General features: G+C 44.7%; 1 protein-coding gene across 3 annotated transcripts in view; it reads left to right on the forward strand.

Moving 5' to 3' along the window:
- Positions 1-15,218, forward strand: part of LOC128020926 (beta/gamma crystallin domain-containing protein 3) — a 39,408-nt gene continuing 24,190 nt past the window's right edge. The window contains exons 1-13 of one of the 3 annotated variants that reach the window (XM_052607738.1): positions 1-420; positions 890-995; positions 3,016-3,353; positions 6,605-9,071; positions 9,699-9,743; positions 9,909-10,027; positions 10,930-11,116; positions 12,552-12,673; positions 13,011-13,137; positions 13,226-13,261; positions 13,354-13,460; positions 14,345-14,474; positions 15,035-15,144. In XM_052607738.1, coding sequence (XP_052463698.1) covers positions 314-420; positions 890-995; positions 3,016-3,353; positions 6,605-9,071; positions 9,699-9,743; positions 9,909-10,027; positions 10,930-11,116; positions 12,552-12,673; positions 13,011-13,137; positions 13,226-13,261; positions 13,354-13,460; positions 14,345-14,474; positions 15,035-15,144 — 4,001 coding nt within the window. In that variant the 5' untranslated portion in view covers positions 1-313. Of the gene's footprint in view, positions 421-889; positions 996-3,015; positions 3,354-3,746; positions 4,002-6,604; positions 9,072-9,698; positions 9,744-9,908; positions 10,028-10,929; positions 11,117-12,551; positions 12,674-13,010; positions 13,138-13,225; positions 13,262-13,353; positions 13,461-14,344; positions 14,475-15,034; positions 15,145-15,218 lie in introns of those variants that run through there. The other 2 variants (XM_052607739.1, XM_052607740.1) reach the window with 2 other exon arrangements.

Raw genomic sequence — 15,218 nt, forward strand, 5'->3', positions numbered from 1 at the left:
TCGTTTATTCACCACTGCTTCACTCCTCAAACATCAGCAGGACTGACACACTTTATAAAGCGCTTTAGTTCCTCTTCTGTTAACTATTCTCCTGCTGGGTCTCTCTTCTACTGTATCTGTCGCCAGATCTGTGCTCGGATCCTGTCAGGAATATTCTTCTGCTCTCGCATGAGTTGATGATTGACGGAGACTCCTCCCAAACAAACTTCCTCTAACTCTCGTCTGAAGTGTGTGTGGAGATCCGAGCTCGATCGGAAGTTGTCTTCGGCCTCGACTCTCTCGACTCTCGGATGTTAGGTTCGGCAGTGTCCACATGATGTCCGATCTGAAGAGGCAGATGTCCTGGCACGAGGATTTCGCCAGAAACCTCTCCAGATTCTTTTCCAGAAATAAATCCGCGGACAGCGAGGGGAATGGAAGGTTTGTCTCAGCAACTCGGTCTCGACTATTTTTAGCTCTTTAACGAGTGAAGTCGAAGTCAGTTTCAAACCTGAATAAGTTTGCTGTGTGTATGTGGCACTGGTGAACTTCATGTGTTGTTTGTGTATTTGTTTTCTCTCTCTCTCTCTCTCTCTCTGTGTCAGTCTGTGCCAATCAAACCACCACAACACTGTATTTGTTCTGCATTTCAAGTATCTTTAATGCAGATGATTGGATTATGTGTAGGGTTTTTTCTCCTGTCCTAATGGCCTGAAAATATTTAGAAGAAAGGAGGCATTAGACAATTGCAGGGTGTGTCAGTCTTATCATGCTTCATCTCTCTCGTCTCTGGAGAGAATCTGATATCCATGAACAGTTGGAGCTGCAGGCAGGTATCTGGGCTTGTGGCTGAAGTTGAGAGTTCATTATCAAGGCTTTGCATATTCATGTGATTTGTTTATTTCCTCAGTGAGGTCAGAGAGGCTGATGGGTCGGCAGTGTCCTGCAGCGCTGAGCGAGATCCTGATCAAACACCTGAGAAGCTCCTGGACCCAGCACAGGAAGATCCGTCACAGGTACACCTCCAGCAGTCGATCGCTGGCTTATAGCAAGTCTACTTTGACACTATTTTTGTCCCATGCATTTCTACGGGTTTCACTGCTATTTTCAGGAGTCAGTCTCACAAAACTCTCACTCACTTCAGATCATCTCATGGAGTTTTGTGTAAACTTTTACTTGTAATCAATGAAGCTGACTGCACTAACACAGTATGCAGCAAAGCATGTGTCCAGTCACCAATACACTATTATTCCAGTTTCAGCTGAAGGTGCTCTAGCTTTCATAGAGCTGGGCCTGGTTTGACCATGAAACTGGTCAGTGGCAGCACAAGTCCAGGCGGCTCTTCATCTGTCAGAGAGCCAACCATCTGAGAGCAGACCCGTCAGGACCTGTTTGACTCTGATCCGACAGATCCTTCACAGAATACAGATGCCTGAGATTGCAACAATAACTTAGGGTTTAATAATCTCTCTAACTCTAGGAGAATAGTGAGTGCACACCACAACTGTAAGGATAACCACACACAGGAACACTGACATGGGAATCACTTTACTTCCAGCTGATGAACGCTAAAACATTGACAGCCGTTCAGATTACACCCGTCTTTAAAAAGCTTAAAGCAGCAGACGTCAAAACTGCAATGAATGCTTATAATAAACATAACTGTGATCTTGTTTTGAAATGTAGTGCTTTGCACATTTTTCATTTCTCTATTATCTGACACATTCAGTTTAGTAAATTTTTAATCTCAAAGTAACTCCTAAAAGCAGGAGTAAATATATTGGAATATTACAGTAACATTGACCTTTTAAAAAGGTAAATGCTCAGTTGCGAAAGTGTTTTCTTAGCTGTTAACTTTTCTTGTGGTTTTTTATTATAATTCGCTATATGCTTGAAATGTGGTTTAAATATATTTATTAATTGGTTTAATCTGACAGTGTAGCCCGTACTTCATTGTGTGCTGTTTAAGTGTTTGTACTTCAGATAGTTCTATATTTCTCCCTAACTCATCTGTGAGCGAGTTAAGAGAGTGACATCATCTATAGCAATGAGGTCAACCCTGCCTTTACTCTTATATCAAGAGTTCCTCAGTGAGAGTTTTATGAACCTGTTTTAAGGTGAAACTCTTTGAAGGATTAAGATAAAAATAGAAAAATATGGCCCACTGCTCAGTTGCATAAAATGGTTAGATAAGTTAAAGCTGGAATACACTACATAAGGTTTACCCAGATTTTTGACCTGATTTTCAGTCTGGAGAGGTTGCTGAGAATCGGAGCCAGTCTGCAGTTTGTTTTTCCATCCAGTCGGAGGATATCCAACACGTTTGATGTTTTGAGCTGATTTCAGAACACACTTTGTTTTTATTTGTGGTGTCATGTTTCTGCATGAGTTTGGAGCGACTGGACCGTCTCGCAGTGTGAGATGCTCCGATGTTTAGTGTGAGATGGCCAGGTGCTCCTCTGTAATACTGAACAAAATGAATTATGCCTAGTGTTCTAATATCTGTTCTTGTGTTAAAAGTCATGTAATGCTTTCCAGCCTTTAGTTATCTAATTATTTCTAACCCTTGTTTAAGACCAGTCGTAATGTATTACATAAAAATTGTAGCTTGGTCTGGTTTGGATCGAAAAATTAAGACTGATTACCATTTGGCTAACTGCTAATGAGTGAGGCTAGTTTTTAGGACAGTCTTAACAGAGAGGCTGAGTTTATGCAGCTGTGTGTTCAATCAGAGTCCCCAGAACCAGGAAAACCACTGCAAAGGACAGAATTAAGAACTAAGAAATACCTTTCTTTCTTTCTTTCTTTCTTTCTTTGTTTTTGTTTTGAGGTAGTTTTACTAACGTTTTAGTTTGGTATCAATGTAAAACCCAGTGTTGGCAGTCAGGACTGAAGGGGTTAAGTGTGTGGGTGGGATGTACTGGGGGGAGGTGCGTGAGCGAGAGAGAGAGAGAGAGAGAGAGAGAGAGAGACACACGCTGCTGCTGCAGGAACAGGAAGAGTCTCAGCGCTGACTTCCTCTCCTGTTCTCTCTAGGAGTCGCAGTCGTCTGACGTCCCGGACGGAAACACAGCGTCACAGACGGAGGACGGATCTGGAGGGGATGCCAGGGACTCGGCTCCTTCAAGCTCCACTGTGCCCCCTGCTGATGGCTTCCTCAGACGCCTGGGAAGCCTGTTTCATTTCAGCCGGACAGAACCGGCCGGAGCCCAGCGAGAGAGACGGAGCGATGCGGACAGCAGCAGTCTGACTACAACACAGAGAGACACGCAAACAAGCGCAGAGACCCTGGAGAGCAGAGGAGGGGCAGAACCACGTGATCCAGCACTGACCGCAGAGACATCCCTGTGTCATTCAGAGCACACACACACACCGTAAGTCACATCAGCCTCAGAGAGAGAGAGAGAGAGAGAGAGAGAGAGAGAGTGTGTGTGTGTGTGTGTGTGTGTGTGAGAGAGAGAGAGAGAGAGAGAGTCTGTGTTTGTGTGTGTGTGTGTGTGAAAGAGAGAGAGTGAGTGATTTTGTGTGTGTGTGAAAGAGAGAGAAAGAGAGAGTGAGTGATTGTGTGTGTGTGTGTGTGTGAGAGAGAGAGAGAGAGAGAGAGTGAGTGATTGTGTGTGTGTGTGAGAGAGAGAAAGAGAGAGTGTTTGTGTGTGTGAGAGAGAGAGAGAGAGAGAGAGTCTGTGTTTGTGTGTGTGTGTGTGTGAAAGAGAGTGAGTGAGTGATTTTGTGTGTGTGTGTGAGTGAGAGAGAGAGAGAGAGAGAGAGACAGAGAGAGAGTGAGTGATTTTGTGTGTGTGTGTGTGTGTGTGTGTGAGAGAGAGAGAGAGAGAGAGAGACAGAGAGAGAAAGAGAGCGTGATTGTGTGTGTGTGTGTGTGGGTGTCATGAGGACACACTGGTTTCTCTCATTCTTCACTCCATGTGACTGTGGCCCCCTGAGGCCGGGCGCCTGCTGATGATGTCATCAAACCAGCTGTGAACATCCAGAGAGCTGTTCATTTGGGATGTACTGAGAATCATGTGAGGATGACGTTCTTGATCATCATTTCTTCTGAGTGTTACTGTATCTGTGCTCACACACAGGAGCCGCTGATATGAATCTGAACTCTGATGATTATGGATCATATCTGCAGTTTATTAAGCTGTAAATTGCTGCAGCTGGTTCTCTCAGTGTGTGACGCATTCCTACTGTTCAGTGGGGGTTTTTCCTCATACTGCTGTTTTATACAGGATTGTGTGTGTTTATTTGATAGTACTTTAGGCATGTTTTGGATGTTTTCAATTAGAAAAACAATAAATAAACCGGTTATCTTCCTGTGTATACATATGTACTGTATTAGTCTAATCGTTATGAATATAAAAACAGTGGAAGTCTGTGACATGAGCTCATCTGGTGAAGAAAGGGTTGCTCGTGGGTTCTTCAGTTGTTGGATGTGACACTGAATGAACAGACGGTGAAGCTGAGATGTTAGATGTCTTCTAACCCTAAATCTTGAAGTTCATGAAATTCCAGCAGATAAGTGGAGAGAAAAGCAATTGTCATGATGTGATAAAGCAGTATGTTTAACAGAGACAGATAAATAAGAGGAAATGTCTCGTATGTCATTTATGTTAGAGAATTAGGAACATGTTCAGAGGATCTCTATAATGAGATAGCTTAGTATTGAGTCATGGTGAGCAGAAGCTTTACAGTCCAGATCTGTGCAGACAAGCCTGACAGCAGACAGACAGTTAATCAGCAGAAAGACAGCGCAGAGATCCACAGGACACCCAACAACGCCAAAGCAGCAGAATTCAGTCAGACACCAGTCTCTGCTCAACTTTAACTGTCATCATTCCACCAACACGTTAATCTGTGCAAACCTGTTTAAACCTGAGATGTCCAAATAGATAGTGGTGTGTCGGTTTCATGCTGACATGTCAACTTCTGACTCAACCAATCGCATGAGTTTGGGGCGGGACTATCTCTCTGATGGACCAATGGCAGAGGAGGGGTGGAGCAGAAGAATCCTTCCTCAAAACATGACATGGGAAATACTGAATATTCGATCAGAGATGTAGCTCATATGTGTTTGGTTGGGCATTTGTGAAGAGTTTTTTTATTGCAATTATTTATTATTTAATTATAGTGATTCTGTCTATTGCTGCTAGTGGTATTTTTACAAACTACATATGAAGTGAAGTGACATTCAGCCAAGTATGGTGACCCATACTCAGAATTTGTGCTCTGCATTTAACCCATCCGAAATGCACACACACAGAGCAGTGAACACACACACACACACACACACACTGTGAGCACACACCCAGAGCAGTGTTCATCATTTATGCTGCGGCGCCCGGGGAGCAGTTGGGGGTTTGATGCCTTGCTCAAGGACACCTAAGTCGTGGTATTGAAGGTGGAGAGAGAACTGTTCATGCACTCCCCCCACCCACAATTCCGTCCGGCCCGAGATTAGAACCCACAACCCTTCGATTGGGAGTCCAACCCTCTAACCATTAGGCCACGACTTCCCATAATTAGACTAATTAGAATAATTAGACGTGTCACTAAATGCACCATCTCTTCTTGGAAGATTAGAAACAGAAGACTGCTGAAGAGCCGCTCATGAAACCCGTCTGTCTCAGTCCAAGAATAGAAAGCCTCAGTTCTTTCATTGTCTTGAGCTGACACTTCTTATTTTTAAATTGTATTTATATCACAGTAGGCATTAGATCCAAGTGTCTTGTTAGAGATTTGGAAGGCCTGCTGGGAAATATTCTACTGAAATGGTAAGAGTTGGGGTGGCTAATTTTTAGGTGTTTCCAGAATGTGATGGCTCGTTTCTCAATGTGCAATAGTAGATGGTATTGGCCTAATTCTGCCTTGCATGCGTTGTTTGTAGTGTTCCTCTGGACTCTGAGGAGACTCTTACAGAACTCCGCATGCAGGGCTTTAATCAGATTCCCGTCCCATTTTTCAAATTCATGACATTCATTCTCTCTCTCTCTCTCTCTCTCAGATGGTTATATTGGCATGGCTGTAGAATGAGCTCTGGATTGTATTGTATTTACCGCTTTCACTTTTCACTCTGCATTTATTTATGTTACACTCCCATATGTCTCTGTCCTTTCAAGAGAGCTCCTTTGTTTCATTTGCGTGTTCTGTCTTAAATCTCAATTGAGTTAGCCTTGTATTTTTTTTTATTTGTTTGCATAGTACAGTGCTTTGGGACAATGTCTTTATATCTTGTTTATGTCTTGTTTTTATATGTGTCTAAAGAAAAGGACCTTGACCTTCAGTCTTTATTTGAGCATCTTCTGAGCTGCTTGTCTGCTGTTTCTCTGACTGTACATCAGCAGTGCTTTCTGGATGTTTGGTCACATGAGATGAATGCTATGAGGGCTTTCTGTACTGCGCTTACAGGCACTGGGTGCTTTTGTGTATATGCTGCTTATGAATATTTAATGAGGATTTTCTGGAACTGTTGTTTTACTTTCTGCTTTTACATAACAGCCATGTGAGACAGAGAGTGCTTCAAGCGTCACGAGGGTGTGCATTAATGGATCTTGAGTGTTAAGTTGTGTAAGTTGTCCTAAAATGCAAGCTTTGTTTCATCATTTCTTCTGTGTTCCCTCCACAGTTCGGAGGAGCAGTCTGAGGAGGACAGACGTGATGCTGTAAACATCGATGCCAAAGAGAGCTTGGAGGACAGGAGACGGTTTGATCTAGCCTGTCCTCCTGTAGTGACTTACGGCACGTACCGTGGATCGAGGGAAGTCCGGAAACCAAAGAAGAAGCATCGGGTGGAGCTTCATTCGCCCATCTCTGAGGGAGAAGAGGCTACACAACCCGACGGCCATGAGGACAGTGAGATCTCCTCGTGTGCTGTAAACACCATGAGCACTGAGAGTCAGGAATATCCCACAGCTGTGAATCAAGCATCTCCTTCCCAGGACACGTTGGCTCAGAGTGTCTTATCAGACAGGGTTCCAGCTGTTGAATCTGAACTAACTCCATCCCATACACATCCTCATGTTGCAGACCATGGTCCGTTGCTTTCCTGCATAGAGACAGAACAAAGTCCACCAAAGGATCCAGTGAACAGAGGACAGGTGCATCTCGCTCTGAGCGCTACGCCACAGACGCTATCAGAGGACAACGCTGATCTGACCGCTTCAGACACCAACACAGACCATCACCAAACTCAGAGCTCAGAGCCAGCTTTAACTGTAGACAGAACAGATGATCTAGTCCCTGGCTCTCAGGCGTGCTGGACCCTGGAGGAGTTTGAGCTGAAACAGACTGTGGTGGATTTTGGGATGGATGACAAAGTTCTGCAATTGGAGTCTAAAAAGATGGTGGATAGCATCCTGACAAATGCCCTCGCTGCCCTGCATAAGATGGAAGCGTCCGAGATGGAGCATGACGTCATGTTGACCTGTGACCCTAACAAAGGCTCGGAGGCGGTGCTGTGTGAAGGGTCAGAAGACTGTGGAGATGGAGGCACTAATGCAGAGCGTCAGTTTGGTGTGGTGTTGACAGACCAGGTGCTGTCTGCTGTTCTGGAGGAAACGCTAGCAGGGAGTTGTAGCCTTGTGGACTGCAGCAGGTCCCCGCCCTCCTCAGGATACGAGTCCATCGCTGGCTCCGACACGGACATCAGGTGCGTTGTGGGCGTGGCCTCTGACGTCACCACTGCCAGCGCTCCAGTCGGATCTCAGAATGAGAATCAGGATGCTCTGGAATATCTCTTTGAAGAAAAGAATTTGGATGGAACCGCGTCCCGTAAGAGCAGCGGGAGAAACTCTGTGCTCAGTGCTGCTGCTGATGAGCCATTATCCCCTAATCTCCACAGTCTTCATAAAACAGACATCAAGCTCTTGTCAGAGGAGTCTCTCTGGCAGGAGCAGCACACGGGTGATGTTTCCGTATGTGAAGCGGAGTGGGTAAGAGGGGAAAAGAGACCTCAGGGTACAGCCAAAGACAATGCAATGAGCAATAACTGTCAACTCAGCCTGAATGGTTCCAGTGGCACTTCTGGCACGGCTCCATCAGCACATCAGGAGAGTCTTCAACAAAGCCAAACTCTCAGTGTAATGGGGAAGTCAGACCCCGTTAGCCACAGTCTTGTATCTGACACAGCGGATGCAGATATGATGTCAGAGATCACACAAAGCCATACTCCTGAGAAGACAGAATGCAGTGATGAGCAGGAACAGATCTGCCGAGTCTCTCAGGCTGGAATAGATTCACATGTCCTGCCATCCGTGACTGAAGTGGACCATCCTTCTCAGTGGGCCACGGTCCAAGCGTTTCGCTGCGATGTCACCGACGACCAAAGCCTGAGCCCTGCTACACTCAAGGAGCATTTCAGCGTGAACCAAGCAGATGCTGGAACGTCACTCGTGTCAGTTTCAGGTCGTAGAATTCACCTTGACCCTGTGGACAGCTCCAGCAGGACCGCAGCTGTCGTTCCCCAACACTCCCGCTCTCACGATCTTGACCTCCACCAGCTCGACGGAGGCTTCGCCATCATCAGTGAGGAGGAAGAAAGTGACATGGTGTTCGTGAACGACATGGGGCCCATTCACAGTCCCAGCACACGTCGAGCCAAAGCATACCCCTTCTCCCTGTCTCCTATCTACGAGGAGGAGTTCGGCCGAGAGGAGGCTTCAGGGCAGCAGACTCTGCAGGTTCCTCCAGTGACAGAAGAGGAGCAGAGGAGCGTGGAGCAGCCGGCCTCGTCCATCCTTTCCCTCCTGCAGTCAGTCAGCGAGAAGCTTCAATCCAGTGTGGTCTCCAGTTCAGTCGAGCAGTCCGTCCACGCAGCGCCGAGCCGAGATGACAGTGAGGACGATGATGAGGACTCCAGCATCCCACAGAGCCGCCAGCTCATTGAGGCCAAACCTGAGCATGAGACTGCTCATGACACTCCGGATAGAATACAGGAGGAACGGGAATGTGATGACACACTGTTAAATATTGGGAAGAACACCAATACACCTTTTTATCAGTACTTGAAATCTGGAATACTGCCATCAGGTGATGGAGAACCGGAAGACTCTAAACAGATTGTGTGTCGTAGTGCAGGCAACACGACGGTCACGGTAAGCAGAGTCTGCTCCTGGAGAAACACTGTCCTGCAGAGTCTATTTCTGACCTGCTCCAGCACACCTGGCCTGGTCCTTGTTCACTCCTTCAGGTGTGTTAGATCGAACTCTGCAGGACAGTGGCTCTCCAGGAGCACGGTTGGAGACCTATGGTCTAGAACAGGGGTGGGCAAACTTTTTGACTCAAGGGCCTGTGAGGGGCTGTGTAGTATGTGTACGACAAAAGAAGCTTGGATTTAACATTCTTTTTATGCCAAATTGACACTCAGATACTACTGTACTACATGTGTATCCGTACTGTATGTAGAAGTATACATGATGGTCCTGGTGAAGTCACATTTGACCTTTTCATCCAGAAATAATGTAAAGTAAATAACACATGTATTTTTGTTTCCCTCAATCCACAACAAGGGTATAAGAGATAAATGTGACCCTGGCGATATTTTGGAGTACATTCTAATTCTGACATAATAAACTGTTTATGTAACAATCAATCACTCATTCTGGGCTCACTGCCTCACCGGCGGATGAAAGAGCAGAGCCAGAGTTTGCCTCTCTCTAGTCTAGAATGAAATGTGATTTATATTTATGTTAACAAGCTTTTAATCATTCATGTCCTCGCAGGGAGAGATCGGAGGGTTCGGAAAGGTCAACCCTAGACCTGCAGCAGTAAGTTCAACTCTACTCATCTTACACGAATGGTTGTCTGTTTAGTTTGAGTCCTTCAGTCTTTGAACAGCTTTTTGCATTTCCTTTGTATTGCCCAGTGGGGCTTTGAATCAGTAAAAGAAGGGCTCTAACTCTAACGTCGCTGATGTTTCGTTATGAACGCAGGTGCTGGTCTACGAGAGTCAGTCGCTGAGCGCTCAGAGGAGAGACATCTGTCATGACGTGGAGGATGCTGGGAGGGATCTGTTTGCTCACAGAGGAACGCTTCACGCGCTGAGAGGATGGTAATCATGTTTACCTTCATCAGATAATAATCCTCACACACACACAGCTGACAGACAGAAACTTTCCTGGTCGAGTCAGAGATGAGTTGGGAATGACTTTTTTATGGATTAGAGTCGTAACAGTCCAGTTGTGTTGTTGTACAAGAAATGAGCTCATATGATAATTTTGTGTCTGGACTCCCATTGGTTCTCAGAGAGAGACTGTGTGTGTGTGTGTGTGTGTGTGTGTGTGTGTGTGTGTGTGTGTGTGCTGTAGATCATATCTAATAGATGAAGTGATTGTGCTTCCATTTTTCTGAGCACTAAAAGCTTTTGCGATGTCGTTTTGCTAATGCATGTACACGACTCGCCTGTGTTCTCCATTATTCATATACATGAGGGATGTTTTTCACTTTATTTTTCATGAACTTGTCCAGTGAAATTGTACTGGTGCAGTGGACAGAAGGCTGATTTGATCCAGAGAGTTTATCTATAAAATATTGGCATCACGCACATGCTGAGTCTGTGCAAATTTTTTTACATGAGATATTTGTTCAGCTTATTTTTTGTTGAGTTCTGTGGCGTTCCTGTCCTGTGTGTGAATTTCTTAATGATTGGTGTTCAACCACTTCCTGTTCACTTCTGTGTTTAGATCAGACAGAGTCTGAGGCTAAGTTTACACTGGTGCATTTTTGTCATGAAATGCATAAGTTTTGCTACAGTTACACCTTAGATTTAAAAAACGCAAGTGTAGATGATCATTTTAAAGTCATTTTAAAACTGTGTAAACAGGGCCTGAGACTCTGTTGGTCTCCATGGCAATGTCCTTGAAGTGCTGTGTGTGTGAGATGTTTTTCTGCTCTCACACACACCAAAAAACTGCTTATGAAGTGTTGATGGATGTTCAAACGCTGTGTGTTCAGTTGGCTGCTGTATGTGGACTCGTGGTTCCGTGGCTCATGTGTTCTTCTGGAGGAGGGTCAGACTGTGACCAGCGGAGGATCTCAGCAGGACCTGAAGGAGACCAGTGAGCCCTGCAGGACTGATGTCAGTGGCGCGCTGACGGTGGGCTCCATCAGGACGCTGCTGAAGGTATCAGGAGTTTCTGTGGTGTGTGAGCTAGTGTGCATTTACTTTATGTATAAGAAACCCTGTTCTAGAAATGTTTCTTTACACGGATTGTAGCAGCACTGAAACACGGCTGTGATCTGCAGCACTCTTCTGAGAATTATGTCCATCAACAAACGTCAATGAATAAAACTGAATGGCTTATAGCACCACCTTGTGGTGGATGCTCTCAAAACTCTAGTTATCCTGTATTTATAGTTTCAAAGCAGCTTCACAGTAATAAACAAGAAAATAACAGAATCAGTGACAGTAGTGTGCATATTCAGCTCAAGTCAGTTCAAAATAATCAAAATTAATTAAATAATTATTAAACAAATCAAAATGAACAATTTGGCATTTTTCACCCATACTGAAAAGAAATACAGCGCAAGAGTAATATGAGTATACGTCTCTGGTTATATCTTTATAATGATTTGTTGCATCTGTTTTCTTCTGCTGTGTTTTGTCTTGTTGGTCTATAGTTGGTACTCACCTCATTCTGTGTGAATTGGATCAGCAGCTCAAGAGGGGTTAAAAAAGTCAAGTCACCTTTATTTATAGAGCGCTTTAAACAAAATACATTGCGTCAAAGCAACTGAACAATAGGGGTGCTCCGATCACGATCGGCCGATCTTTATGCGCATCTCGTCAGTAAAGCGGTTCTCTAATCAGCGGTTAATTCCATCAGGTGCGTGATTTCACATAGAGCAGCTGATACTACACAGAGCCGTTGTTAATGGAGAAGATGCGCAAATCCACTTCATTTTCAGCGTTTTTTGGAGCATCTTCTCATCATCGGTGACAGAATGGAGGAAAAAACCTTGGGAGAAACCAGGCTCAGTTGGGGGTCAGTTCTCCTCTGACCAGACGAAACCAGTAGTTCAATTCCAGACTGCAGCAAAGTCAGATTGTGCAGAAGAATCATCTGTTTCCTGTGGTCTTGTCCTGTTGCTCCTCTGAGACAAGGTCTTTACAGGGGATCTGTATCTGGGCTCTAGTTGTCCTGGTCTCCGCTGTCTTTCAGGGATGTAGAGGTCCTTTCTAGGTGCTGATCCACCATCTGGTCTGGATACGTACTGGATCCGGGTGACTGCAGTGACCCTCTGATCTGGACACAGACTGGATCTGGTGGCTACGGTGACCTCGGAACAAGAGAGAAACAGACAAATATCAGCGTAGATGCCATTCTTCTAATGATGTAGAAAGTACGGTGTTATGTGAAGTGTTTCTGGTTCCGGTTTACCTAATTAATGCAGCCTAAAAATCCTTTAATGGATTACAATAATTTAACCTTGAGGTCATAAATGCATGGATTAACATTTCTGCATTTGACATTGAGAGCATGTGTTTACTCTGTGTTCATGAGCTTTGATGGATTTCTCCCTCGTGTTTTCTTCAGTCAGCAGCTTAATGAAGCGTCTGGTGTTCTTGTGTGCAGGATGGCAGTGTTCCAGAGATCCATCTGTATCCCAGCTCGTCTCAGACGGTCCATCTTCATTCTGCGTCAGACCTGACCGGTGCTCCGGTGCTCCTCTCTGACCTCTGCGTCAGGACCGGATGGTAGGAGACGCTCACATCACACCAGACACAGCACCGCTGATCACGATTTCGAGTAGCGATATATCTTTACTTTCCAGTGAACATCTCAGACAACTTAATCCAGATATTTTAATCAAATACACACATTTTTTCGAAGAACCACATTAGCCAGAGATTAGTTATCAGGATTAAAAGATCTGGGACCTGTCGAATCAGCTCAGATGTATTAAGTGAGGTATGAAGAACTGACGCCAGGTTTGCTGTAATTATTACCAAAGGTCATGTCTGCTTGTCAGCCGGTGCTGCGCTGGCTCTGGTTTATATGTGTTTTGTCCTTGTTCCCTGAATGTGAGCGTAGCTGGTTGGTTTATGAGCAGCCTGGATTCAGCGGCAGATCCGCCGTTCTGGAAACTGACGGGAGAGTCACGCCGCTTCTCCAGAATTCCCTCCTGTCCTGCGTCAAGAGTCTCCGGCCGTTAGAAATGGTACGTAGGTAGTGCTTCCCGACCTCACACACACTGCTCTCTGTAAGCATTACGCTAGTTTGATCTGATGTGAGTGTTCCTGACGCAGGGTGGGCTGCAGGTGAGCAGACCGCTGGACCTGAAGGTGAGGAAGACACACACACACACACACACACTCGGATGAGCTTCAGAGCTGCTCTCAGATCAGTGGATGTGATTGCTGTGTGTCTGGTGTAGGTGGTGGTGTTTGAGAAGCCGTGGTTCCAGGGTGGGTTCAGGGAGCTGCTGGATCACGCTCCCCATCTGACGAACACCGCGGCGTCTCTGCGGGTCACGGGTGGGATGTGCGTGTCTCATGGCATCATGGCATACTTTCACAGACATGGTGTTGTTCTTCTCTGACTCCGGTCACACACCGGATGCGTCTGTTCAAAACAGTAAATCTAATCACCAAAAGCACACAGTATCTGTCTTATTATTTATCTTTATATAATGCATCAGAGGCACCCGAGGGCCAAAAACTTGATCGATGTCCAAAAGTAAATGATATAATAAAAATATAAATATAATAAAATGTAATAAAAATCATTTCCACTGGTTTTTTTTGTTGTAAATTTCAGTGCAAAAAATAGAACTAAAATGAGATGTAGTTATGCTTTTGGGCGTCTCATGTACAGACTATATGCTGGCTATTTGCTAAAAATGCTGAATCTTCCAGTCTAGAGTGAAGTCAGAATGTGCATTTAATGCATGTAGCGTAATTCAATAGGTGTGTTAACACTCATAGAAAACGGTGTGTTTGAGTGTTGGAAGTGTGATGCAGAGCTTCTCATCTGGTGCATGTGTCCCTTTAATCGGGTCGAGACGTCCTCAAAATTCAGACACAATGTTTTCTATGAGTGTTCACACACCGGCGACCGACCGCAGCGACTCAGGACGCTGTTCAAAATCCTGCTGCTTTCAGCAAAGTGTTTGTCTTTCTGTGGTTTGAATAAAATCCATATTCTTTAGATAGAGAGCTACAGTGTTCTAGACTGCACTTTCTCATCCCGTTTGCTCTGTTTTGCCAAATACTGTACCGTTTTTTAAACTCAATGACACAGCTAAGTTCATTCTGGTTTGGTGATTTGATGAACTGTTTTTGCTGATATCTGTGAATTGTCTTAGACATGATCTCGTCCGGTGCGTGACCCCCTGATGTGTGTGTGTGTGTGTGTGTGTGTGTTAGATGGGTGGCGTTCTCCAGTGAAGGGTTCACAGGTCATCAGTGTGTGCTGGAGGAGGGTGAATACACAGACTGTTCTCGTCTGTTCGGCGGGACGGAGCTGTGGATCCAGTCGCTGCGCTGCGTTCAGACCGTGAGCCGTCCTCATCTCTGCTTGATTTTCATTGCAATCATAAATTCACTTCATTTTGATCAATTTCTTCTAAATCAAGACTTCAAATCTTCTGTCATTTTACTTCTCCAGTAAATATATTTTGATGTAAGAAACTTCAGACTGGAAAACAAGGATACTGAGGATAAAGATCTTGTTTGCAGTATGATCTGAAGCTACACTAAAAGTGATTTCTATATTATAGGGTTTTTTTTTTTTGTTTTTTGTAAAATGAATTACAGGTTATTTTATATATGTAGGATTCAGAAGTTGTGTTTTCTAACTTTGAAGTGTTGCTAATGCTAATACAAGTATACTAAGTCTTAAAAGGGTCTTTAAAAAGTTATAAATGTATCTTAATAAAACCTGAAGAAAAGCCTGTTATTTAGTCAGCTCAGAATTATTGCACTAGATAACGCTGAACTATTTTATAATTAAAAATGAGGAGATGAGGATGAGAGAAGTCGTCTGTAGTCATTAGAGTAGATGTAAGCGTGGGTTTGCTGATGCGGCTGTAGTGGAAGTGTTGGTCTTTCTCTCAGGATTTCCTGGAGCCGGCTGTGAGTCTGAAGATGTCTGATGAGGACATGGATGTTCATCAGGAGATCCCTGATCTGCAGGAGATCCACGGCCTCTGTGTGAAGAGCGGAGCGTGAGTTCATCCACAGACAGAACTATATCAGCGCTCACGCCAGAACTTAGTTTATTATAAACACGAGCTGCAGT

The sequence above is a fragment of the Carassius gibelio genome, chromosome A10, assembly GCF_023724105.1.
Source record: "Carassius gibelio isolate Cgi1373 ecotype wild population from Czech Republic chromosome A10, carGib1.2-hapl.c, whole genome shotgun sequence".
Lineage (NCBI taxonomy): Eukaryota > Metazoa > Chordata > Actinopteri > Cypriniformes > Cyprinidae > Carassius > Carassius gibelio.